The following is a 25,479-nucleotide window of genomic DNA, read 5'->3' as shown; positions in this document are numbered from 1 at the left end:
TTGTTAGGACCCCTCTCCTGGAGATTTGCTCAGTGAGGGCACTGGTGGCTGGGATATCTGTAACCCTAAGGTTAGAGACAAGGCCATAGCCAGCAGGAAGGTGGCAGTGGGAATGGTGCAACATTCTAGAAGACAGAGCCAACAGATGTCCTCTAGATTGCTATTAAAAACACCCTGTTCCTCTGCATAGCTTCTTCTCCTCCTGTGGCTCCATCTCATTTAACAGTGCCATCGTACTTTAGGTTACTCACACATATACTTCAGATTCATCTTTGTCTCCATCTCGTCTCTATACTTTCATCTTCCCCAGACAGAAGAACTGTAAAATTATAAAATGTCTCAAATATGTGAGCTGTACCACCACTACCTGAGTTCGTTCCCCACCTGAAGAATTTCAGGAGAGCTTTATAACTGGTCTTCCCTCCTCCAGTCTCTCTTCTCAATCTGTCCCTCACACAATTGCCAGATTATCTTCTAAAATGAGTTCCTGCCTTACTCAGGCCCTTTGAAAAACTCATCAGACCACTCTGTCTTTCCAGCCACGCGTCCAACACTCACAAGTGACTAAAACGCATTTTCTGCCCTTCCACGCCTTTCTTCACTCATGCTGCTTCATCTCCACTGGGGGAACGGCTACCATTGATCTTGAAAGGTTCAATTCAAATGTCGTCACCTCAATCTCCAAATAAGATGGAGCTTCCCTGTTGCTTCTTTAGCTCTTAGTCCCTATTAGAATGGCACAAGTATGTGTCAGATGTTTATTACCCCATGGACAACGCAGTCATGCCGCATAGTAAGAATCTCCTTGAGCATAAAGTGCCCAGACCTGTTATTCAACAGTGAGTACCAAACTGAAGTTTAAAACAAACAACAGTCCATCATCAACAGAGTTATTACCATTCTTGTTTATATGGATTTTCTCAGATTTATTCAGGATACCAAAAACTGTAGGGCTGTAGTTTTCTCCCTATTTTGTTTTTGCTTTATAGTTTATATGATTATCTTTTCACTTTATCAGGTCATCTTTAAGTGCCCTTTACTACTTGTTAAGTCTTTAATAAATTTCTTTAATTTTTTGGATTGAGAGCTGCTGAAATGACTAATGGCTATTATCCATCCTATGCTGAAGATTTGTACTATGAACAGTCTATATAAAACCTACTGAAAACATTAATTTAAATCTATAAATGTAAATGGAATGAAAAGAAATAGTTAACTTTTTTCTATATACAAAATCAACATAGTAGACCCTCCAAGAATGTTTCATTCCACATTGTTTCATTATAACGTTGATGAGGTGCCACAGAAACTTAACTCTTGTTTATATCAATGAGCTTATGGTAAAATTGGTTTCATTACACATAGTTTCACGTATAGTCACAGAACCTATAGATGATGTTACATGAGGACTTACTGTATGTTAATTGTAGAAAATTTGGGAAATAGAGATCCATCCTCCAAAAATAAAAAAATAAAGTCATCCATTATTCCAGCTTCCACAGATAACCACTGAAAAGAATTTTGCATTTCTGGTATTTTCACATATACATATCTTATATGTATATACTTGTATGTATATAAACATATAAGTACAGTCATAATCAGGTTTTGTACCCTGATTTTTTATTTAACATTTTGATAATAATTTTACTATTATAAAATATTTACTTATTGGGTCATTTTTGTCTGCATTACATTGTATTGCATCATAGGATACTCAACGATGTTTAATCAAATTGCTACTGTACATTTACTTTGTTTCTGGTTTTTCACCATTATAAACTGTGCTTATAACATTGTATATTAAGGTTACAGCTAAGTCTCTGTATACATTAAAAATCATGCAATGTTATAGCTAAATATGCATATACACTAATAATTATTTTCTTCAGATAAACTCTCAAATGAGTAATTCCTGAGCCAAAAGATATGCAAAATTGTCAATTTTCCTAAAGCAGAACAAAACTACCATTCGTTGACCACTTATGTGTCAGGCACATTACTATTTCATCTCATTGAATACTCACAGCAATTTTATCATCCTCATTTTACAGACATGGAAAAGGAAACTTACAGAAGTCAAGTGACTTGCACGGACGTAGTCAACTCTGTCAGTGCCTCTCCTGTAAACTCTGCAGCAAAAGGCTGCCGACACCAACACCTGGAACTTTCTGTCTGATGGCTGGGCTCATGGTAAACTAGAACTGCCCGAGAATTGGTGTCCCTGGAAGCAGCTCTCAACCAACAAAGGGTGGGAATTGCTGGATAAATACACCAGCTCCCTTACCCCTTTACTGGGATAATTGACTGGTTTCTACAGTGTTTCTCAGAGCGTTCCAGCAGGACTGAGCTCCATCTATTCATAGCATAACTGGCTGGTAGAACCTCTCTCAAATAAACTGCTTGAATTCAAAGGCAGGTCTCAAAGTCTGCTACTGGAGAAACCCAAACCAAGACAATCCTAAACCGTTCACCTACCATGGCCCAAGCTTTCACAGGAACTCAAAGAATGTCTTGCAAGCTTTGCCAAAAATACCTGAAAACGTGAATTTGAGCAAGAACCATGCATAAGACACAATCGGACTACAATGAAAAGTATTTTGTGTTATTTATTTATTTTATGTTATTTATTTATTTTGAAACTCTAACACATAGAATTATCCATACTCTTTAGAGCAGGACACACTTTTATTATTGGTCTGTGTGTGCCCCCTCGATTTTTCTTAATAACTTTTTCTCCTTCATCCTCTTCTCCCTTCTCCTCATGGGCCACTCTAATGTGCCAATGAAGCGTCTGTGGAATGGGGCTGATGCACCCAAACCTCACACCCCAAACCTCACTCATCTCGTCACTCTCTCTACCAGCCTCCACTTCTAACCACACTTCCCGTTGTCTCACATCCTTGCTAACCTTCAACGCTATTTGACTTTCTAATTTTTTGCCTCTAAGTCATGCTTTTATGTAAAAGAATATTAACCTTCTCCCTTGAAATGCTTACAGACGAAAACTGTTACACACACTTATATAATTAGCTCTTAATTATTCAGGAACTAAATATCATTTTGTGGATTGCTTTGTTTCTTTGTTATCTTCCTTCCCTTTCTCTGACTACCCCTAGCCATCATCATTATCATTTAGAAAAAAAGGAGAGCGTCAGCAGAGGACATTCCTGGGAAAAATGGAGACTTAATCTTAAGCCCAGCTTATTAGTTATTAACTAAACTTTTATATGTTTATTAAGGGAAAAAGTTGAAATTACTGAGTAAAATAGTTTTTTAAGTACATGGATTGACTATTAGGAGTATAGTTTTAATGTCATTTTTAAAACCTGTTATGTTATTTTTGGTGAGCACTAATTATGTTGAATAAGCTCTACAGTCAATGCTGTAGACTGTAGCTGGTAACTGAAGATCAAGTAATTGTTTACACTACAAATACATTTGAGGATATTTTGGATAAATTTTAAGATGTTGAATTACATTTTTCTTTCTGAAGTTACCCCTTTTGTGTTGTAGAAGAAAAATACATAATTTGGCTCGATCGAGAATGATGAAGTATGATCCACACACTATTGCTGTTCAACACGTCGAATCCTATAATCATCTCAGGGTTCTTGCAGGTGTGATGCCTCTTCTTCTTTTGCGGCCTCTAGATCAATGTGTGCTAACAGCTGTGCTGTTGCCTCTAGGTCTGTCACACAATTAGTCTTCTGATGAACTATGCAGGTTGCTTTATTGCTCCAGAGAACATTTTCATATGCTAGGCCTTGAACTTTAAGGAGTATACATACATTATGTTCCATATGTCACTCTTATTCGGTATAGTTGCTTAGCGTCCTCAATTTTCAGAGTCTTGAAGTTCATCTTCTTTGGGATGAACCCAATAAATATAACTATCCTTTATTTTCTCTCACAACGAATATCAGAAAATTTTACCCTATTTCTTAAAATGTGAATGACTGGAAATAACAATCGCAGCAGCGTGGTGAAGAGCTACTCTAGCAGCACTTTCCTTTTATAATGAATAATAATAATCATGAAGTTTTGGAGAAAGTGGCATTCCAGATCTCGAAGGAATCTAAAACCAGCTTGCATATTTGTTTAAAAAAAAATCAATACATTTTTATTACTAGAATATCAGTGTTCATATTAATTTAGGCCATGAACTTTCTTTCCTGACATACGACACCTCTTCATTTCCATGAAAATCTGCATCTTATCAATTTTTGCCTTATAGATTATTATTTTAAAAAATACAGATTATCGTTTTTTCTTGAGTTTTTAATTTCTCTATCATCTTTTTTCATTTAAATGACATTGTAATTTATTTGACAAATATCGTATCTATTTATTTAAAAAGAAAAAACACACATGCTATTACCTAAGCTGTAACATTGTAAAAAAGAAGAACCATTAGGAAAATTAAATAGGAAAAAGGTTTAAAGAGAGTTAAACTCTCCATTAATGAGGAAATTAAAAAAAAAAAACATTCAATTTACTAAAATGCTAGCCTGAAAACAATCTTTGCTCCAGAAATATATATTTAACTATTACTGTAAGGCTGTTTTACTGTTTTAGAAAGGTCATGACTTTAAATACAAAGGTAAAGTAGCAAAATTAGTAAAACATTTTACATTTTCATAATCTCCAAATTATTAAAATATATTTTTTATGAACTACTTAAAATGCTATTTTCCAAGTAAGGTTAACTGTTCAAAAAGATATTAAAATAAGATCAGATATGTCATGCATGCTGACACTATGCCTTAAATTAATTGCTCCTTAATTTTGAGTACTATAATTCTATGCAGTTTGGAAATAAATCCACTTTTAAACTTAGGAAATATGACTATTTTTTTCTTATATTGGTGTTTTTCTAATCCCATCACCTTTCTTTTGCTTGTCAGATAATGAGTATTTTGAACATTTCTCTACTTAGCGAATGTATGGAATGAAAAGGAAGTCAGTGCTATTTGTGTGGTGGGAGCGCGTGTGTGGAGGGGCTGTAATGCTAAACAGAGTGAGGTCTGTGTGGCAACAACTGGGGGAAATGGATCTGTAACAGCTGCTCCTTTCCTATTCTTCAGGAGACTGCCTGAGGTGGGTCACAGGACAAAAGGATAAAGCGGAGGAAAACTGATGTAAAGCAGGAAATGACTGCTGAGACCCCTGAGCTTACACCTGAGTCGTCTCAGGTTGCGCCCTCCTTAGCGTGCCTCGGGACGCTGGTGACCAACGCCACAGCACCAAGAGGCTAACTGGCTGCAGGCAGGACTGTCTGCATGTCCGCAGGAGGATAACTAGCCATCTGGGGGAGGGGACCGCAGCTTCCTCCATGCCAGCATCTGAGCTGCCCTCAGATACGAGGACCATCCAACAGGCACAGGAGGGTCAATGTTAGGTACTGATGTCTAATGGTCACAAGTAAAGATAACTTCTGGTTAATGGGTAACGAATAGCTTTGATCTTTAAATAAATAAATAACTCAGATTCTTTTTTTTTTATATATAAATGCTATTTTTTTTTACTCAAAGAAAAGTTATTAATAATAAAAAGTTTTCCATTAAATGTTGGTTATCATATTCCTATTATAAAAATAAATGCCAGTACAAAGATAAATTTAAGCACTATGTAATTTACACATGATAAGTCTAGTAAATTACAGTTAACAAAAACATAAGTATAAAGCAGGCACTTTGAATAGATACTCAGTAAATATTACCTACTAGAGAGAGTATTGATGTTATCATTATTCAGTGCTAATTGTACCATAGCCTGTAGTAATAACAGTAACACATATGAAAACTGTTTATAGTTTAAAAATGTAAATGTATATTTTTTTCATTTGATCTTCACAAAGATACAGTGATGTTGCCATTGACATTCTTATTTTACGAACGAAACAGAGCCTCCAAGAAGTTAAGTGACTAACGTAAGGTTAATAGCTAGTAGGTGGCAGACAGGACTCGGGTCCATGTCATCTTGCTCCAAGCCTCACACGCTTCTTGCATATTTTATTATTTTCCCTATAAAGATTGTATATCTAAACCTACTGTCAGTTAAAATATTTAACCACTTAACAATTAGAGAGCTATTGCTGTGTGTCTTGAACTAGACTAAAAAAGTAAAGATGCTCTTTTTCATTAATATAGTTCCTGAATAAACTCCTACTTCCAACACCTTTGACTACACTGACCCTCACGTACGTATTTAACATTTTCTGCTATGTTCTTGCTTTGGTAGTGCTTGGGCCTCAAGCAAAATCCAGAAATAGTGATTTTGTAGAGGTATGACCATGTAGCACTTTGGAAAATAATTATTTTATGCATATTAATGTTAATATAATATTTACGGTTCTCTCTATATTACATCCTACACCACAAACTTTGCACACATATTTTACTTAATCCTCACAAAGCTGTGCTTAGGGAGTAGCATTAGAGAAGAGAAAATTCATGCCTAAAAACAAAGTGTTAAGGGAGGCCCTTCTTTTTTCTTAAAGTAACTTCGTGTTTGTTATATTTGATTATGGAAGCCGGCTCAACTTTGCATCAGGACTTAAAAGCGATTTTTAGTAAAACGTTTTTCTCTTGGAAACCTTAGGACTTCGTATGATACATTTACCTTCTAAAATTCAGAATTTACTCTACTTGGAACATTTATAGGTCTAAATTGATGATAGCCAAAGGGAAGCACTATTTCTTTTCTCAGTACCTGACATATGCAGGTAGAATTCTCTTTTAAATGTCAGGGTCTCCATGACCTCCTGCACAGGTTTATTAGAGTAGCTATTGCTTCTCTTCATCAAATACCTTTTCCTCATTAGTAGGTATTTCAGCCCTAAATAAATCCACTACTTGTTTTTAGTTTAGCTCTATTTTGTCATTGAGTAAAGCACTCTATCAGTGAAGAATAAATGACTCAACTATTCACATACTTGCCAGCATCTTCTTCTATTACATGTATTAATCATTTATTACTAAATTAAAGCCTTTAATTAAGATACATTAGCAAAATTTCAAATTCTCTTCTGTTTCAGATCATCAGAACTATTAATTAGGGGTATTTACTTGTGCCACGTTTCTTGGGGGAAAAAATCGTGTAATGCTCTTTAAACAGTTGAACAACATTATTGGAAGGGAGAAATTCATGAGAGGTGGATGTTGACTCCAGAGGCAAGATACTGAAATGTGAAAATATTCCACATTATAAACTTAAATCACAAGTGAGAAAATCAAAACAGTGTACAGAGTTGATAAAAATTAAAGCTAGGCTAAATGCAACAAGGGAAGGGAAAGGCTAAATCTAACCGCGTGCCGTCTCAGGCTGGCTCCCACGCGGCAGAGCTGAGCACCGGGCACACTCCACCTCTTCAGAGCCACACTGTGCCCAAGGGAGCGTCAGCGCTTTGACACGGATGATGGCAGTGTTGATAATAGCTGGGAAAGTGGGACAAAAGATTTCAGAAGATTTCTTTCTTCTATGTCGAATTTTTACTTGGTGATTAGATAACTGGGCAGGTATCTAATCAATCAATTAGTCGATCGATCAAGGAATTGATCCTATTTACAAATCGATCATGTAATTTATAAATTGATCATGTAAATAAGGAGCACTCAGTCCTGTTGTGGGTTTCTAATAAGACGATGCTGTCAGATGGAGAGAGAATGTGGATGGAAAGGCATATTGTAGTTTGCAAAGAGATAATTGATTTCTTATGTAACATGATCACCTTCACTGGGTCCAGAAACAAAAAAGTGAAGAAGGGATTCAAATGGAAGCCTGAAGAATGTCCTTTTATCTCTAAAAGGAAACAGGAAAAAGTGGCTGAAGTAAGATCCTAGAGAGAATGAAAAGACATGGCCTTCAACTTGAAATCGAAGCAGGAGGTCAGGTTTTATAGGGCTATTTCAGTGCAAGAGCAAAAACAGGCTGCTTTCTAACGTCAGCCGGAGTGGGAAGACCCTATGTCCCGAACTGGGCACAATGGCTCAGCATCCATTCTCCTTCCCAGCCACACCCCAGCCCCAACTTTCTATTCGTTGCTGATTCCCTGGTACGTGTTCCCTGCCTCCTGCTTTACGTCTACGAATCTGATGCCTTCTCGACCTTGTGCATGGCATCTTGTATCCAGACCTGACAACAGAGCCTTCACTGGCCCGTAGGTCCTGCCCAAATCTTATGCTTGGTTCCACAAGTCCTCAGTTCTGGGTGAACTGTGTTCCCAAAAGGCAACACCAATTCTGCCGCGAATGAGAATTGGGTTCTGAAGACAGAGCTGACTCTTCCCAACTGCAAAGGTTACGCCTGGACAGTGAGCGTGGTAATGAGCTCGAGGCCCAGCACAGGGCCTGCCTGGTTTCTTAAGGCCTCCACCCTCACTGGAGAATCCAACAACGAGAATTAACTAACCCCGACTCTAACTCAGGTGCTTACTTGCCTGGGGGGGAAAGGTTGAGTTCTTACTGCAAATACCTGCAAGGAGTGATCTCTCTCATTCCAGCCCAAAACCTGGGACAGGAGGCAGCAGGAGTTTGCATATTTTGGTCTTTTGGACATGCCCAGTTTCCCTGGCCTATATGCCATCAGATTCCCAAGTTTCCTCCCACCTCCAAGGACACTCCTGCTTAGATCCCTTTGTACCCCCTTCAGCCAGCTTGGCCCTAGGCCTTTGTCTTTCATCAACGTCAACTCTCTCTAGAAAATCTCCTCTACTCCACAGCTTCGATATGCTGCAAGTTACACATTTATACAGTATCAAATGTATACAGTATCTCCAATCTAGATTTCCTTTTGCGCTCCAGATCCATATATACCACTGTGTATTTGATCTCTCCCTGGATATCTTAAAATCTCAAATTCAACATATTCAAAATTGAACTCTGCATTTCCCCCCGCAAGCCTGGGTATCCTTCAGCATTCTCTACCTCAGTAAATGACACCAGTATCCACCCAGCTCCACAGTCAAGAGCCTAGGGCCCATGTGGGTCCCTCCATCTCCCTTATCTCCCACAGTTAGTCTGTTATCAAGTCCTTCAGAACTACTGAACCTACTTCTCTCCACCTTCAGTACCACTTCTAACATCCAGAGCACTGTTGTAAAATTTTATGTAAATTCTCTCTCTAATCATCCTATGTATTAGTTTCCTAGAACAGATGTAACAAATGACATTCATTATTAGACTATCCTACAGCACTAGCATTATTTTGCAAAGTTAAACATCAAATACAATTCATGGCATGATGCCTATCATATAGAAGGTGCTCGATAAATAGCTGAGAATAAATTAATGAGATTGTGTCACCAGCCTCATCATGAGTCATCAAAATTCCACATTGCTTAAAGATTGAGCTTCATATTCCCAAGCAAATCATTCAAGATCTTCTAACTCATCATAAGATTTTTTAAAAAATCTTGGAATGAGAGAATCTTTCTAAGAATGTTTAGAAGTCATGAAAGAAAAAAATAATAAATTTGGCCACATATCTAAAAGTTCAGTATGGAAAAATTTCATACACAAGCCTGCAAAAATATTCACAATATATATTACGCATATACCCAAATTCCTAAAGATTTTGGGAAGAAGCAGGCACCTTCATTTACTGTTGTAGGAATGTAAACTGGTGAAGATTCTTTGAAGGAAATTATAGAAATAAAAATAAAAACATAAATTCATCTCCACTCTGCATTTTCACCTCTAGGACTCTGTAGATCATCTCTCAGCCATTCACTGCTACACCCTTCACAATAAAAACAGACTGGAAATAACCTACATGCTCACCAACAGGAGATGGCTGAATCCACTGTGGTACAACTGTACCATGGAATACCATGAGGCCCTTTTAAAATGAGCCATGTCTACACGCATGTGTATGGAAGAGGCTAACTCATTTTGTAAACAACAAAAAGAACATAAGTGCATATGTTATATGCATATATATATATAAAAGCAAACCCGAATACTGTAACTATATTTGCCTTTGAGACAACTGTGACACTGAGTACAGGGGTGGAAGGAAGATTTATTTTTCACTGTAAACTTGTGTTTGAATTTATTTTGCCATGTACTTGCATTGCCCATGTATGAGACAGAGAGTCTTCAGCACAGATCCTCAACGTTCCATCATCCTCGACTTTCACACTTTCTGCCTGTAGAAATCTTGCTCCTCAAAATCTCTTCCGTGCAACCTACCTGGCGTTCTGTGTTGGAATCAACCGCTCTTATCTCTGCACTCAGAGAATCCCTGTTCATCCTGCTTTGAATTATAGGTATGTTTACCAGTTGGTCACCCTCATTAAACTAGTTCCTCAAGGGCAGTGTGCATCTTGTTGGCCCGTGTTTCCCAAAGTACCTGGAACTCAGCTTTACTGAATGCATGTCATTAACTGAAAAACATCAAGCAGAAGAGTCATCTAGGAAAACCTATTTCTATGATGACCCAATTTCAAAAGGGTGATAGAGAAAAATATGAACTCCAAATACGGAATCTTATTTAGTATGAATATCTAAAAGAGCAAATAAGAGATCCTCAAGGCTGAAAATGAAGCCAATATTGCATATCAAATAAGATTATTAAAGAGATGTATGTGAAATGAAAGGATGCTATGCTTTAAATTTATTAGAGATGAGAGAAGAATGAAAGAAAAAGAATTTCAGTTATAAGACAGAAAAGATAGCTTTTCTTTCTTGACATTTTTTGTGTGTTTTAGCCAAACACATCAAGCCTGGTCATAAAGTAGGCAAACACTGATTTTTATCATGCAGCAGGCTACTTCTCAGATGGGGGGCCCAACAATGCCCCCCACTTTGCTGCCCTGTCTCTCACCTCTCCCTAACCCACACGCGGCAGTGCAATCCCTTCTACTGCTTGATGTCTACAACCTTTTCTAAGCAAATTTCCCTAAATCATATTATAAGTTTACTGTAACTTTTTTTTACTACTCACCTTTTGCTGTCATTTAAATCCATTACCTCTTGTCCTTGGTGACATGGTGGTGTAGAGGGTCACATCACCCTACATGTTTAACTTTCATTTTTCCTAAAGCAGTTCATGGTAATTGACTGATACTATCTTCTATAAACAATAAAACCAATTTTTTATGCCTCTAGAACATTGCTCTTGTGCTTCAGTCTCCATAAATAGGTACACTGACATCAGGTCCATTTCTATCGGCCTTTTAACAACATACAATAAAATATGATAAAATAAAAATTAAAAGTGGCAATGACTAAAAGTTTATTTCAACTTACTGTTAATGCTGTTTCATAATTTCCAGCAGCCAAGTATGCTAAGCCCAAGTAATAGGAAGCTTCTCCTTCCATCCTTTTGTCATTTCCTAAAGTGAAAATATAGAAAAATTATTGTGGCTTTAAAGAAATTGATTTAGTAAAACAAACAGAATCTTAGCTTATTAAGACAGTAGAAAGTTATTATAACAAAGTATACACATTTATCTATAATCCCTGCAACCTAACCATGTACTGATTAAAAAAAAAAAAAGGGGCTGGTGTTAATACAATTTACCTGGATCACAGATGCTACAGAGCGTTAGCAACATAATTATGAGGAGCTGTCCTGTATATACATGACCTGGTACTATCATGTTGAGATTCATATGTAATTTCTATACTGGTCCACCATGGCATACATTATGCCATCTCATAGCATATAATTTATTTACATTTAATATACTAAATATAATATATAAATGTAATATACTTACAGAAATCATTAAAGGCACTTATGTTTAAAAAGAATACTATCCTTTTTCTACTTTTGGAACTCTTTGGCTTTCAATGTTACCTAAGTCCTGGGTAATGCAAATGCTGACAGAACCACTCTCATTTTTGATATTTAAAAAGTAAGTATCCTTCGATTACTTTCTAAACATTGCATTCCAACCATAATGGATTTTGGCAGGAGCTAGCGATCCTCTATGCTGCATTCGCTCTCACCACTCAGTGAGTTACCACTCGTGAAGCATGGCTCAATGGGAAGACTGCGAGAAAACAGGTTAACAAATGCTGGTGACAGGATTTTTTTTTCTCCCCTTCTGTAGCAGTTTCACCAATTGCAGAGAATGATACCCTTAAGATCTCACTTCAGCAGAGCTGATGATGCCAGTGATCTAGTCTGGGGAATTTTCACTCTTAAAATTCAGCTGGGCACTATCTGGTATAGGTTTATGAGTGCTGGGGTTGGGATGAGACTAGGGGAGGGGAAGATGGGGTGGAAGGAAGAGGCTGTGAAGGAAAGCTGACCCTTGGCCGATTAAAAGTCAGTTATATGTGATTCATACTTGCTGTGTTAAATGGTATAACTATATTAAAGCACTAGCAAGAGCATGTGCTGATGTGGTATCGTCATCAGCATCTAATTTTATATAAAGGGCAGACTAGTAGAGAGGAGGAGAGAAAAATCTACTCTTGATAGAAAGATTTTGAGGCAGCTAATTTACACAGTTGGATCATATCAAATATTCCTTCTAAAATAGTATGTAAGCATGAGAACTTTTCCTGCTTATTAGTTGAGACAAAGTTAAGATAAAGTGAAAGCAATAAAATGATGGAGGAAAATGTCGCCACTAGTAAAGTGGAATGACAATTTACCAAAGGAAAAAAATGACAAAACGCTACTTAGATTGTGTAGTTCGAGTGGGTTAAATTAAACTGGCTTTGCTACCCCAGTCAATAATCATTTATATTAAAGAAAACATTATGGTTTTATTTTCAGGACTCCAGGGACCCCTCTCTTTCTTTGTGACTACCTTGCATTTTAGCATATGCGAACCTGAAGTAAAATACCTTTTCCTAATTCATATATTACTTTACCCTGAAATTCCACATAACTTTCCACGTGACTAAGTCAGCTGCTGAAATTGATCTAAGAGATAACCATTTCTATTAGTGTTTAGCCTTTTGGGAGAAAGTACTAGATCACCGTTCATTCAAAAGCAGTTCATTCAGTAAGATAACATCTTTCACTGGGGGTGATTCCTACAGCTATTCCAACTAAAGTTATTAAAAGACCTAACAAGGAGAATAAGCTGTTTACTTTTATTCTTCAGAAAATTAAAATCACACCCAGAAAATCAGACTTGCTTACCCCAAACAAGCCAACTGTTATTCCAATAGACCTAATATATCTACAAGCCAAAAAAATTCAGTTCGACGGCATAACTTCTATCATTTTTTCTTCATGAAAAGGCTACTCTATTCATAAATTACTATATGGCAATAAAAAAATCCTTGCATTTCACGAGTAAAAGCTTATGAATATAAGCTCCAAAATTTTCTTTATATTTTATATATATGCATATGACATAAAATATTAAGGATATGAGCAGCTCTCACTAAAGCATTTTCACTGCTATAACTGTGTGTACGAATCACCTGGGGATCTTGCTGGGGATCTTGCTAATCTACAGATTCTGAGCCGGTCTGAAGGCCACACTTTGACAGTCAAGGGTCTAAAACATATGGAATTCTATTTTCTTCTGACTCCTAACTAAATATTTATCATATCTTTCCTATTACCTGACAATGAGAAATTTACAAACAATGAAAAGTTATAAGAATATTATGACCTGAAACACACACACACACACACATACACTTTCACGAATGACCTTACCTTGTCATTATAGGTTCATTGCTTTATAACACTACTCCCAGAGGGTTGTAATTTTGGAGATAAAGCTTTCAAGAAACTAATGGATTTCTTGTTGTCAGCACTAAGGCACCTCTTTTTACAGTAAAATTTAAAAATATATTGATGGCATTTGTCATTGCATTTCACAGAAAATAATCACCCAAACACTTGATTTTTATGTCGCTCTTGGGAGGAACAGCGTCTGCCCATTAAAGAAAGCAATGTGAGAGTTTCTTTCCACCTACCTTCTTTAGCTATCTCAGAAGCTTTTAATAGAGTACTGATGGCCTGCTTGTATTCTTTATTTTCCAGCATTTTGTCTGCGAGTAACCTGTAAGTCCTCAGGAGACTCTCGCAGGCCAACAGGTTGAGAAAGCGGCCTGTCTCGTCCTTCCACACCCGCCCCTGCGTCAGTTGATGGAACGCTTCATAATGCTCGGCAGCTTCTAGAAGCTGATCTGAAGAATAAAAGCCATTCATAAATATAAACCACAGGCCAAAACATATTTCTAAGAATTTTACGTACATGTTATATTTTGCTATTAAAGGGGTGGGGGGAGACTCATGAGATACAGTCAAGAATTTCTAAGGCTGGAGGACTTAAGCTGGAAAATGAGTCATGTCCATTTGGACCTTAGATTCAGCACTGGTTTTGGATGGACACCTGCTAGAGGGATGTCCTTTGGCTGGTAGAATTGACCAAGATTACATACATTTAAAGACAGTGTGAAAGTCCAGTAATTATTATTAATAAAAATCATATTTATTATTTTACATGCAAGGCACTGTGCCATGTGCTTTATATGAACTTCGCATTGAATCTTTAAAAGAGTCCCGTGGAACAGGGATTGTTATGATTCCATTTTACAGAGGAGAAAGTGAGGGTAAGAGTTTTGCCTGCGATTGCCCATCTGAGGGTTGGCAGAGCCGGGCGGTCCGACTCCAGGGCCCACGCTGCCCACCAGACCACACGGCTTTCCCAACAGACAGCGTTCTCCACTCGGTAAGAATTGGGTGGCGGCAGAAGATCTGACTTCGGGTGGTGAACACAAAACGCAATACACAGATGATGTGTTATTGAATTGTACATTTGAAACTATATAATTTTATTAACCAATGTCACCCCAATAAATTTAACAAAAAAGAAGATTTGGGGTATCCTGGGAAAGATGCGTCAGTAATACATTTCAAATTCATATATTATGGATCTTTAAACAACTAGTCAAAGTCTGATCGAATTTTCTAAGCAGAGGTTTGTATACTTTGTTTAGTTTTGAGTAATTAAAAGGTAACTGCCTTTCTGGATCATATTTTATAATATAGTCCAAAACATATCTTCTTAAAGTCGAAGTCTAACTTAGTTTTACGTCATTTCATTTCTTGACATATGAGCAAGCCAATTTCCAGAAGCGCAGTTTGCAGCTCCATGCCATAAGTTGTATTTTACTTGTGAATTGCCTTGTAGATGGGCTCGAAGTATCCTGTAATGCAAATACTTTTCTGTAGTATTGGAGTTGCCGAGTTGGAATGAACTGGAAAAGCACTTCTATCTATCTAGGCCTTTTGGCAGCAGTGGCTAGGAGGGAGTGTAGGCTCCAAGCCAATAGCCTTTACCCTTTCTGTTGTTTAGGCTTAGGCTAATTAATTAAGTTCTGTGGTTGAGTTTAATGCTTCTGCAAAATAGGATAATAGTGTAACTATTAAAGGTGTTATTGTGAGAAATAACTTAACACATGTTCAATACCTCATGCAGATTAAGTGCTCAACAAACACAATAAAACATAACTAAGTCCTTATAACAATATTATCGTGACTGATTACATTAACCTATGCAGGTCATATCGGGCTCAATACAGTGCCTCGAATGAGATTCATTGGATATTACAGGTTGGATATTACAGGATAGTACAGACACTGCCATGACTACTGTATATAATTCCCCATTTTTGCACTGAATTTGTTATCAACATTAGTATTAAAGTATTAAAGAATACATACATAAAGAAGAATACTATTCACGTAGAAACACAACAGAAGTGGATAATCAGCAAATAATCTGTATAAACTTCAGTGAAGACATGCTACACACGATGCAGAAAGAGGGAATATCAGCAAAGACACATACAGAGAATGGAATGTGTACTCCAGAGATGTTTATAAACTTGTGTTACGAAATTTTCACATGATAAAATACTACAAAACCATAAATATAGACTGGTGTTTTTGATAAGGGAAAATATTGGAAAACATCAGAACACATTTACAAAGCATTATCAGTGTTATATGGGTGATAGATGGTTTCTTTTCTGCTTTTTCTTCTGATTATTGTCATTTTCTAGTGTTTCTATCATCAAAATATGTTCATTTTGCAATAAAAAATATACAAGAGAAGCCATTTTACAAATGATGCCAATCCTTTTTCATTTTTATACAAATATTCAAGGTTGAAGTTCACTGCTCTAATCTATCTTTACATTTAACTGACAATTTTTCTTTACCTCCCACAAAAGCAAGCATAGTTTGTCATCTCTCTCCTGTAGCACCTCTCATCAGAAACACCTTTCTCCAAATACCCATGACCCTCATTTTTTAAAAAACTCGAATGGAGTGTTGACATATATGTGTGTTGTGTTTCCTCTGTCAACTATATTTCTGCCTATACAGTATAGCTCTGTATCCCTAGAAAGATGTATACCAGAGTTCTTTTTTTTCTGTCCAGCATCCGTCTATTCATAAAGTACAGATATATATTTCTCTTTGACCATGTGAATAGGAAAGGGTGGTTATGAAGAACTGTGAGTATACCAGTTGGGCCCAGAAAAAACTGGAAACACAAAGAGACTAAGAAAGACATTGGTGGTCACACGGTAGCCAGATGGAAGAGGGTCCGAAGGCATGTTACGAAACAACAGATTCACTAGGGATTCCAGGAGGAAAGCCAGGGGAGGGGGCTCTGGGTAATCCACCTCACCACAGTGAGATGCAAATGAGGCTCAATGAGGTAAATTAAACATAAGAATTGACAGCCATGTCCAAGATTCGATTTACATGAGGGCAGAAAGGGGAGGCTGGAGGAGGGAAAGGTAAGGACAGGTGGAAGAAATGGGTGAAGGTGGAGAAGAGTGAAGAAAGGGTGGAGATGTGTCTTAGTATCGCATATAAGCCAGATTTCCCTCTATGCTACTATGCCATTGGCCATACTGGACAGGCTAAGCAGGAATGACATAGGGAGGTTCTTGGGACACTGGTGTCAGTTGGTTACTACAGAAAGTGGCCTTGGAACTATTGGGATATAGTTTTTTAGTTGTTTTTGATATTTGCTAGGGCTTTGGCTTAGTATCAGTATGCTGCTTAGCTCATGGTTATTGGCCAACGTTCAACTCTCCAAAGGTTCTAGGTGTGCTCTCCCATGAAGAAGGGTCGTGGTCCAAGATGCTCAGGTGGAAGCTGACAGGAAACTATTCTTCATTGGGTGCTAGTCAAAATGGGAAGCTTTTCCATATATATATCTTATTTAACCTTTTAAAAACTGGTGAAGTAAATAGTACTTTTACACTACAGAGGAAGTTGAGGCTCTCAAGGGTTAAATGACTCAAATAGTAAAAAGTGGTGCTTAGAATTTAAACACAGGATCCTTTTTTATTTAAATCATACAGCTTTGTTCTACCATATCAGGTCCTAGTCAACAAACCAAGAGTCAGGAATTTTAAGTAAAGTAAGTTACGTTCTCTAGACAAAAATCTCTCAAAGTAAAACTAATGCTTAAATTACGTGATTTCTAATCTCTTCTAGTTCCATAACTCTGTGACTCTGCTCAGGCAATCCAGGTAACCTCTAACTCTAAAGCACAGATACTAACCCTGATGTGCTTCTGATGGTCTTTCGGAAGGAGTCTTACGTACAATCAGCTGTGCAACAGACATCTAAATTTTCTACTTCTGTGACATCTGTGGGGCCACCTGGAATTCCTCGGGTGCCTCAGACTTAGTCATCTGTGGCCAAATCTAGCTATTTACGGTTCCACTTCCCCTTTCTTAACCACTGTGTCACAGATGAGGTCACTGGGGACTCTGATCAGTGCTATGTTTGACCAAGGTGCCTGCACAGAAGAACGAGAGTTTTCCAGTCCTTCTCAGATGCAGGGATTCATTTTTGAAGTTATTTGAAAGCAAACAGGTTCATAAATAAGCCAGTGAGGATTTGATACAAATGACCATAAATACACAAACACCTTGGCTACAATTTCTGAAGGCTGGTCAGAATTTGAAGGTTCATATTATAAAATTGTATAATATTTTATTTAAAAATATTAAACAATATGTCTGTACTATAAAGAGAGCATAGTAATTTAAATATGCAATTATTTCTCTTTCAGCATGATTAACAATGATATGATTTCAATCCAATTTATATTTCCATCCAACTGTGAATAGGATTTCAAAAATTTTATTACTTTCTGAGTAAAGAATCTGATATTGAGACTAGATATTTATTAAGATATAATACATTCTGTTTTTAAATTTAATTTAATATATCATAATAGGTTATCAGTATAATGATAAGTTTAACAAAGCTAAATATAAACATAAATGAAGATCATGAACCAGATTTTCCAATTTGGCTCACAGTGTTCATCTACAGTCTACCTTTTGTAATCAAATACAAGATAATATATCAGAACCGGGTAAGATCTCCCGATTCCGCCATCAGTCTCATTGAAGGACAAGTGTACAGATAACTGTCCTTTTCTGGAATTATAAAATGCAAACATTATTTCCCATTGAGGAAAAGGGCAGAGAGAAGAATGATTACACCGAAATATCACAAAAATAAAAGTTAACTGAAAGCAATACAGAAAAGAGAAGCCCTCGAGAATATTCATAGATGGTAAAGGTCCCCTGAGGGAATATGAGCTCCACCGTGTTGCATCAGGAATTACCACCAAATCTTCATCATCACTATAAGCAACAAGGATCACAAGAGTAACCGCCATAAGGAAGACATACTAGCTGTTGCTCAGCTAGGTGCCTGGAATGTATGGTTCTATGCTCAGCAAAAATCCAGAGAGTCCGCTAATATTTCAAGAGACTCAGGGAAGAAAATGGAGCCAGAATGTTTTGTTGGAGGGACTGGAGATGGCCTTCCACCGATACCGTAAGTAATCGATTCATCTCACTAATATGAGGTAGTATCCGAAAGCACACTTGAGGAGACACACTGTGAACAGCTGTGTAAAACAAGAGATCCTAGGTAGGGAAGAAGTAGTCTAAGCCTCAGGTTTGTTTGGTTTTTTTTTCCAAACAATTATATGATATCTACGTAAACAATAAAAAGGTCGGCATCTATTTACAGTTTTTCATATAAAGGAAAGTACTCTTTTAAAATAAAACTACTAGAGAAGAGTTTCATTTTACCTAAAGCCCACACAAACAAGAAATTCATCCATTTATTTAAAAATATAAACAAAACCCAAACAATGTTGTAAACTGCAAAATTGCTTGGTAGGATGTTAAAACAAACATTATGTAGAGAAAATAAGATTTTATATATTTGGGTATTATCCAAATTGTTGCTTGCCCCTCTTCCCTGCACGACATCTCTGAAAGTTTATAGATATTTGTTGTATCACAGCAGATGTCTAGAACAAATATTAAGCAAAGGAGAATGTATATGATCTCTCCCATTTTAGTTTTTTTTTTTTAAAGTAGGAAGATTGACTAGATATTAACACAAATGGGTTTAAATGTGAAGCTGCCATAAAAGCAGGAACATAAATGTAATTCTCCCAGCCGCTATTTTGATGCACATTTTTGATTCCATGAATATTTTATGAAATGGCCCAAACTAAAGCCATATAACATTCCTGCATTACTGATGCTTGCGCCCGTAAGCTACGAACATTAGCGGCATGATTGAGTGCATTAAAATGAACTCATTCAGCAGTGCATTGATTACTTGAAGGGGGAGGGAAAAGAAAAAGAAAAAAATAAAGAAGTTGCTCCACTTAAGAAAACAGCACAGAAATCTGAAGTTTGCAATATAAGAAGGGCAAAAGCAAGTTTTAATAAAATAATATTTCATAAATAAAGTGTGACTCTGTCTAGCCCTGACATTCATTAGGCAAGGTGGTAATTATATCCAAAGATGGCTCCTGGTATTGTTCAGGTAATTTCAAATGTCACAATCTCTAAGACACACAGACTGGTCTGCTTTAGCTCCATGCATCGGCAGTTCTGAAAGTAGCTAATTATTTCCTTTTCTATCAACTTGTACATTTTCCAGTAAAAATAATGCCACAGACATAATTGCATGAAGATAATTTGACAGATCCATAGGCCTATTTACTTCTTTGGCAGCACTGGTATAAGTCTTAAGCATATTTAGTTCTAAATCGTGTACATTTGTTCAGAAATTTAGGAAAATATTCTACTTTAGTTTAAAACAACAACCTAAAGGAACAATAAAGCTTTATGTCTATTACATTTTAATCTGGAGTTACTGGATATCTTTGGTATTAAGTTACTAGTTTGTACAATATAGACATAAAATCTGCTAGAAGCAATATTGAACAGTGGCAAAAAGAGAAAAATGTTATCGCCCTTTTGTAAAAATGAAAGAGATTGCTTTCCATTTCAGTTTAACTGCATGAACAATTTATATTATCTTTAGGTTTTTACATTCAATTGTGATAATTATAATGGCATTATACGTGCAGAAATAGTTAAGGGCCTGTCACACTTCCCAGTGGAAACTATCATTTTCAAGGCTTCCCTCTTGTCAGACCCACTGCACACCACTGCAAAAGGGATCGCTGGAAAACAAAGATTTTGTTCTGTATCTCAACAGCATCCCTAATAAACTGGGAAGAGAATGTGCCCTTAACTTTTGTAGCTACTTTGGGATACTCAGAAGAAATTGAAGAGGCTATTTAAACAATGAAATCCTCTCATTATCATTTTAAGCAAAGATTTCAGATTGACACTGTAGGAATACTAGCAGACCCCTGCTAATGAGTAGGGGTCACCGAGGCGGACAACGTAAAGGGTCCCAGGAAGACGAGTGTGAAAGAAACCCAGCATGAGAGAAACTCAGCAACGCTTTTACCACTGATGTGGGCAATGCTAGTAGGTTAGTTTTTGAAATCCAGAAGATTTGCCTGGATCTCTAAAATAGTCTAGAGGAACTGTTATTAATTGTTGTTGTTTGTGATTTTAGATAGCTGAATTGTGGTCAGTGATGGAAACGGTATACGAGCTTGACTGCTCTATGTTACAATAAACCCCAGACGGTTCGTTTCTATCTGAGTTCTATAATCTCTAAGGATTAAGCATTAGGCAGCTTTGCTCTTAAATGTTCATAATTAGAAGTATTGAAATTATTCAATTTTTAAAAATGTAAAACATTTGTTTAATGTATAAACAATAGGAAATTAATACTAGCCATTATAAACCTTGTAGAGCTAATAGAGTTCACTATTTTCCTCATATTGTTTTACTTTAATGGTTTCTACCTCATCTTAAAATACTAAGTACAAAGTGTTGACAAGCATAAAAGTCTGAGGAGAAATCAAGTTAATATTGACATTAGATCAACTAATAAATTATATTGCTCTGGACTTAATCAATAATGTAATTCTTACTTGAATTACATAGTGCTCATGATTTTAACGTTCTGATTATGTGTATATGTTTACATGAGCAAAGAGAAAGGTGTAGGAGAACATTTTGAACTTATCAGTATTGATGAACTTATGGAAGATGGAGGTGAGTGAAGAGAGTGTTAACTTTTTTCCTGTATATCACGGTTTTGATTGACAATAAGTAGGTACTGTTTTGGATATTACAAAAAACTGACAAGTGTGGAGGGAGAAAATAACATTAGTTGAGCACCTATCATGTGTCAAGCATGATAGTAGCTACTATATTTGTTAGTATCTACATTTTAGAGATGAGGAAAATGAACCTCAAGGGTTCTATTGCCCAAACTCACGTACTGATGCCCAAGACTATGAGGATTTACTTCCTTCACGTGACCCTTTTTTAGAAACTGTGTCCCATGTTTGACTTAAAGGTAGAGACCAAGGTTTGAACCTCAACATCATGATATAATGAGACCATTCATATCCTTTCTCGAAGGGTTCTGTTACAAAGATAACAATACCAACTTCGGGGTGTGGTCAGAAGGGGCGTTAAAACAACTGTGTTGACACTATACAGAGTGTCACATTCAGTAACTTTTCATGCCATGTTATCTATTATTTTTCCAGGTTTTCCAGGTTTGGAGCAAATCTGGATGGGCCTGTTACATGGAATGCTTTAAAACCTAAAAATATTGCAAAACAGTGTCACTTATTCAAATTAAGAGCCATTTGAGGCACTAGTTAGAAATGGTATACTTCATCCAACACTCTTCACTCTTGGTCAGTGGTACCATTGAAGAGAGATTTCTGTGGCAGTGCCTCCTCTCAGACCATCAGAGGAAACACTGCCTCCAGAGAAGTTTATTTGGTGAGGCAAAACCCATACGCTCAGCCCAGCTATTCAAGACCTCCTTGCAAAGCTTTGCAAAAAAAAAACCAATAAAACAAAAAAACACAAAAAACGTCCTGCTGCAAAGCAGGCACCTCTGAATGAGGCTTCCTCTCCACACTGTTCACTAAGCAGTAAATAATTAAAACACCCTGAAAAAGACAGGTAAAATACATGCAGCTATGTCAGTAACACAGACATGAAAGAGAAGGGGAAGAAATTGAATTTTAAAAAAAGGCAATGAAATAATTCATTTGAAGCTCTAATAAAGTTTCATTTGCAGTCTTGTTTAAAGATATATCAGACTTTAGGGATGTAACCTAATTACATTTTTATTCTAAGTTCCATTCGAAGATCTGGACTTTGATTCTTTAACACGGATCAAACACGGAATAATTTTCTCATGGCTATCAATACTTTAAAAGGATCTCTTGATTAAATACTATAAGGTTTTATGAACATGTACACATAGCAGATGGAGAATAAACTGACATGCCTCGAAAAGTGACAATTAATTTATACAGAAAAAGCAATGCTAATTCACTTAACTTTTGAAAAAAAAACCTTTTTATTAAATTCGCTTTTATTCAAATATAAAGTAATGTTTCTAGTACTGATCTAGACAAATGCATCTTAGAAGATATATACTAGTGACCACTTTCTTATACCATTCTTGGAATTTACTCTGAAAATGAAGTGCTAGAAGTAAGCCTTGCAATCAGGCAGAGATTAAGGGGAGATGCTTTCAACAGGCCTGTGGTTAGCCTGGCAGCCTTAGAGACGGTTGGGTATGTTACAGCAATCGAGGTTCCTTTTGGATTGACTTTATTTCATACTGTCACTAGGAAACCTGAATGTAATAATGTGCTTGCTTTTCCAGAGAATCTTTTTGGAAAAGTTTCCTTCAATGGGACTTTTAAGATGTACATTTAGAAACAGTTTAAAAGTTGGGGGAAGAAACAAATAGAATATTTTTAACTATTAAGAGGGAAAAATGTTCTCAATGAACTTGTGCGCTTGTACCAGAGGAAAGGATCCTGGGACTTAGACACCTCGGCAAGAAAGCCTACAGAGAGTTTTGGTCGTGATGCAGCCACAACCACTAGGAGGTTTTGTTGGCGTTGTTTCTGTTGGTTTGTTTTTTCATCCTCGAAATATCCGCAGTGCCCACCAATGAATCCATTTTCAAGGATAAACATTGAATGAGATGCCTTTTGTCGGTTCAAGAGCTATTTTCTCTTGAAACATTCTGGATGTAATGCAGGCTTCATTGTTACAAATTTTAAAAAATGATAGCAATTTAAATAGAAAATAAGAGTCATGTAAAACTAAAAATAAACAAACTATGCTTGTCAAGATCTATTAACAGCAAATAATAAAGAAGTTATTGTCTCATCATTGTTTGTTGCATGAATAAAATACTAGGTTTAGAAAGACAAAAGAAAATTTTAAGGTTCACTAGATTTAGGGTGACCAATTTATCCAGGTTTGCACGGGACTTTTCTGGTTTAAACACCAAAATTCTCAAGTCCTGGGAACTCCCCTAGTCCCAGGCAAACCCTGATGAGAAGTTGCCCTAACACAGAGTCAAATTACAAAAGAATTTAAAAATATATAATTAAGTAAAACAGAAAAGTGATATTTAGCAAAAGTATAATGCCATATTCATTTTACTTATTTTAAGGGCCAAAATATTATATCAGCATGAATGAAACACTATGGAAAAACATCTTAAAAATTATGGTCAGGTATCATTCTACTCTTTTTCTATAATCCATGTATAATTTTTTACGCAGTTGCAAAAAGAGTGATATAATTTTTCTGCTCATCTAAACTATCTTATTAGAACTACTTTCCGTATTTCTAGAAGTAAAATTAATCGATAAAGGTGTATGGAAAATTTTATGGTTGCAATGTATTGCCATATTTCTTTCCAAAACCATTTAAATGATTTAAATTATCACCAGCAATACACATCAGTATTATTTTAAGGAGCCACAATTGGTTTTTTTTTTTTTTGCATTTTATTAAGTATTAAATGCTATTTCACAATTATTTGAGTTGATTTTTAGAGAAATTGGTTATATTTCTGTATATTCATTACATATCATAGTTCCTCTTGGCAAATTTTCTCTTTGTATCCTCTTTCCATTAAATTACAGTCATCTTAACATTTTCTTACAAATTGATGTATATTTCACATAGAAGACAGCTACTAATTCTTTGTTACATATGCTGCATGAAGTTATTTTTTCTTTCTCCATCCCCCTGCCCTATATCTGAAACCAGATGCTGTTTCTTCTGCCATCATGTCTGGAAGTCATCCTTCCTTTCCATCGTGTTCGCCAACACACCAGCCCGCTCTCCTCACCAGTCTTAATGCCTCTGAAATCTTCCCTTGCTTCTAGTTGCCCTGTTCTAGGTTTTCCCACCCACAATTATTGAATGGCCTAATTCACATGTGGATTTAAACACATGACAATAAATCTTATTATAAGGCACCCGAACCTGCTTGTCCCCACTTACTCAGTTTGCTGATCATTTTCTATTTTGCTCTCTGAATTTGGAAGGCTCTCGATACTGTATTAGCCGTCACGGACTTAGTTTTCTTAGAGAACCATCCTTTATATGCATAATCTGGATAGGCTAAAACAGTAGTAGAAATTAAGTCATGAGGGGGTCATGTCACTAGTAGCCATTGATGAGATGAGATTCTCACTGAACATGACGTTGGGTAGGGTTGGGTAAAGAACCGTGAAGGCAAATGGCTGAGCAAGTTGGCAGATGACAGAGGACATAGAAAAGAAGACGATTTTTAATTTATAATCGTGTCAGGGTTAGATTTATTTCAGAGTCTTTTAACTTTAATAAAAATAAATCAAGAAAAAACAAACCCAGAAAGTCAGCTTTCTGAGGCCTCTTCCAAACAAACCTTGGTATAGGGAGGCAGTGTCAGACAGTGAGAACACTGACCCTGAGGCCTGAAGACACGGGGTCCAGTCTTGGCTCTGACATGCTTTAGTTGTCATTTAACCTCTCAGAATCCTATTTTATGTAAATCTAAAGTGGGGAATAATATATAACCTACCTCATACATGAGATAAATCACTTCACGTATTACATAACGCACCTATGTGTGACTGCCATTATGTACCCTGTTGAAGTCTGTGTAAATGTTACCGATGAATCAGTTCAGAGAACCATGCATGTATATAGTTGGTGTGTATCTGTGTTGAGTGTGACACAGAAAAGGAAAAGTGAGCTGACAGAAATACGGAGCTCTGGATCCACATCTTGC

General features: G+C 36.6%; 1 protein-coding gene across 1 annotated transcript in view; it reads right to left on the bottom strand.

Moving 5' to 3' along the window:
* The window catches only part of TTC29 (tetratricopeptide repeat domain 29), a 594,494-nt gene that overhangs the window by 86,123 nt on the left and 482,892 nt on the right, over nt 1-25,479 (bottom strand). Inside the window, exons 14-15 of the mRNA XM_039876006.1 lie at nt 13,899-14,111; nt 11,253-11,338 (exon numbers count right to left, since the gene is read on the bottom strand). Of these exons, the coding sequence (XP_039731940.1) occupies nt 11,253-11,338; nt 13,899-14,111 (299 nt within the window). The remainder of the gene's footprint in view (nt 1-11,252; nt 11,339-13,898; nt 14,112-25,479) is intronic.

This window comes from Pteropus medius, unplaced genomic scaffold (genome assembly GCF_902729225.1).
Source record: "Pteropus medius unplaced genomic scaffold, Ma_sr-lr_union100, whole genome shotgun sequence".
Taxonomy (NCBI): domain Eukaryota; kingdom Metazoa; phylum Chordata; class Mammalia; order Chiroptera; family Pteropodidae; genus Pteropus; species Pteropus medius.
The sequence above is the reverse complement of the archived record's forward strand: the minus strand, read 5'-3'. Positions and strand labels throughout refer to the sequence as shown.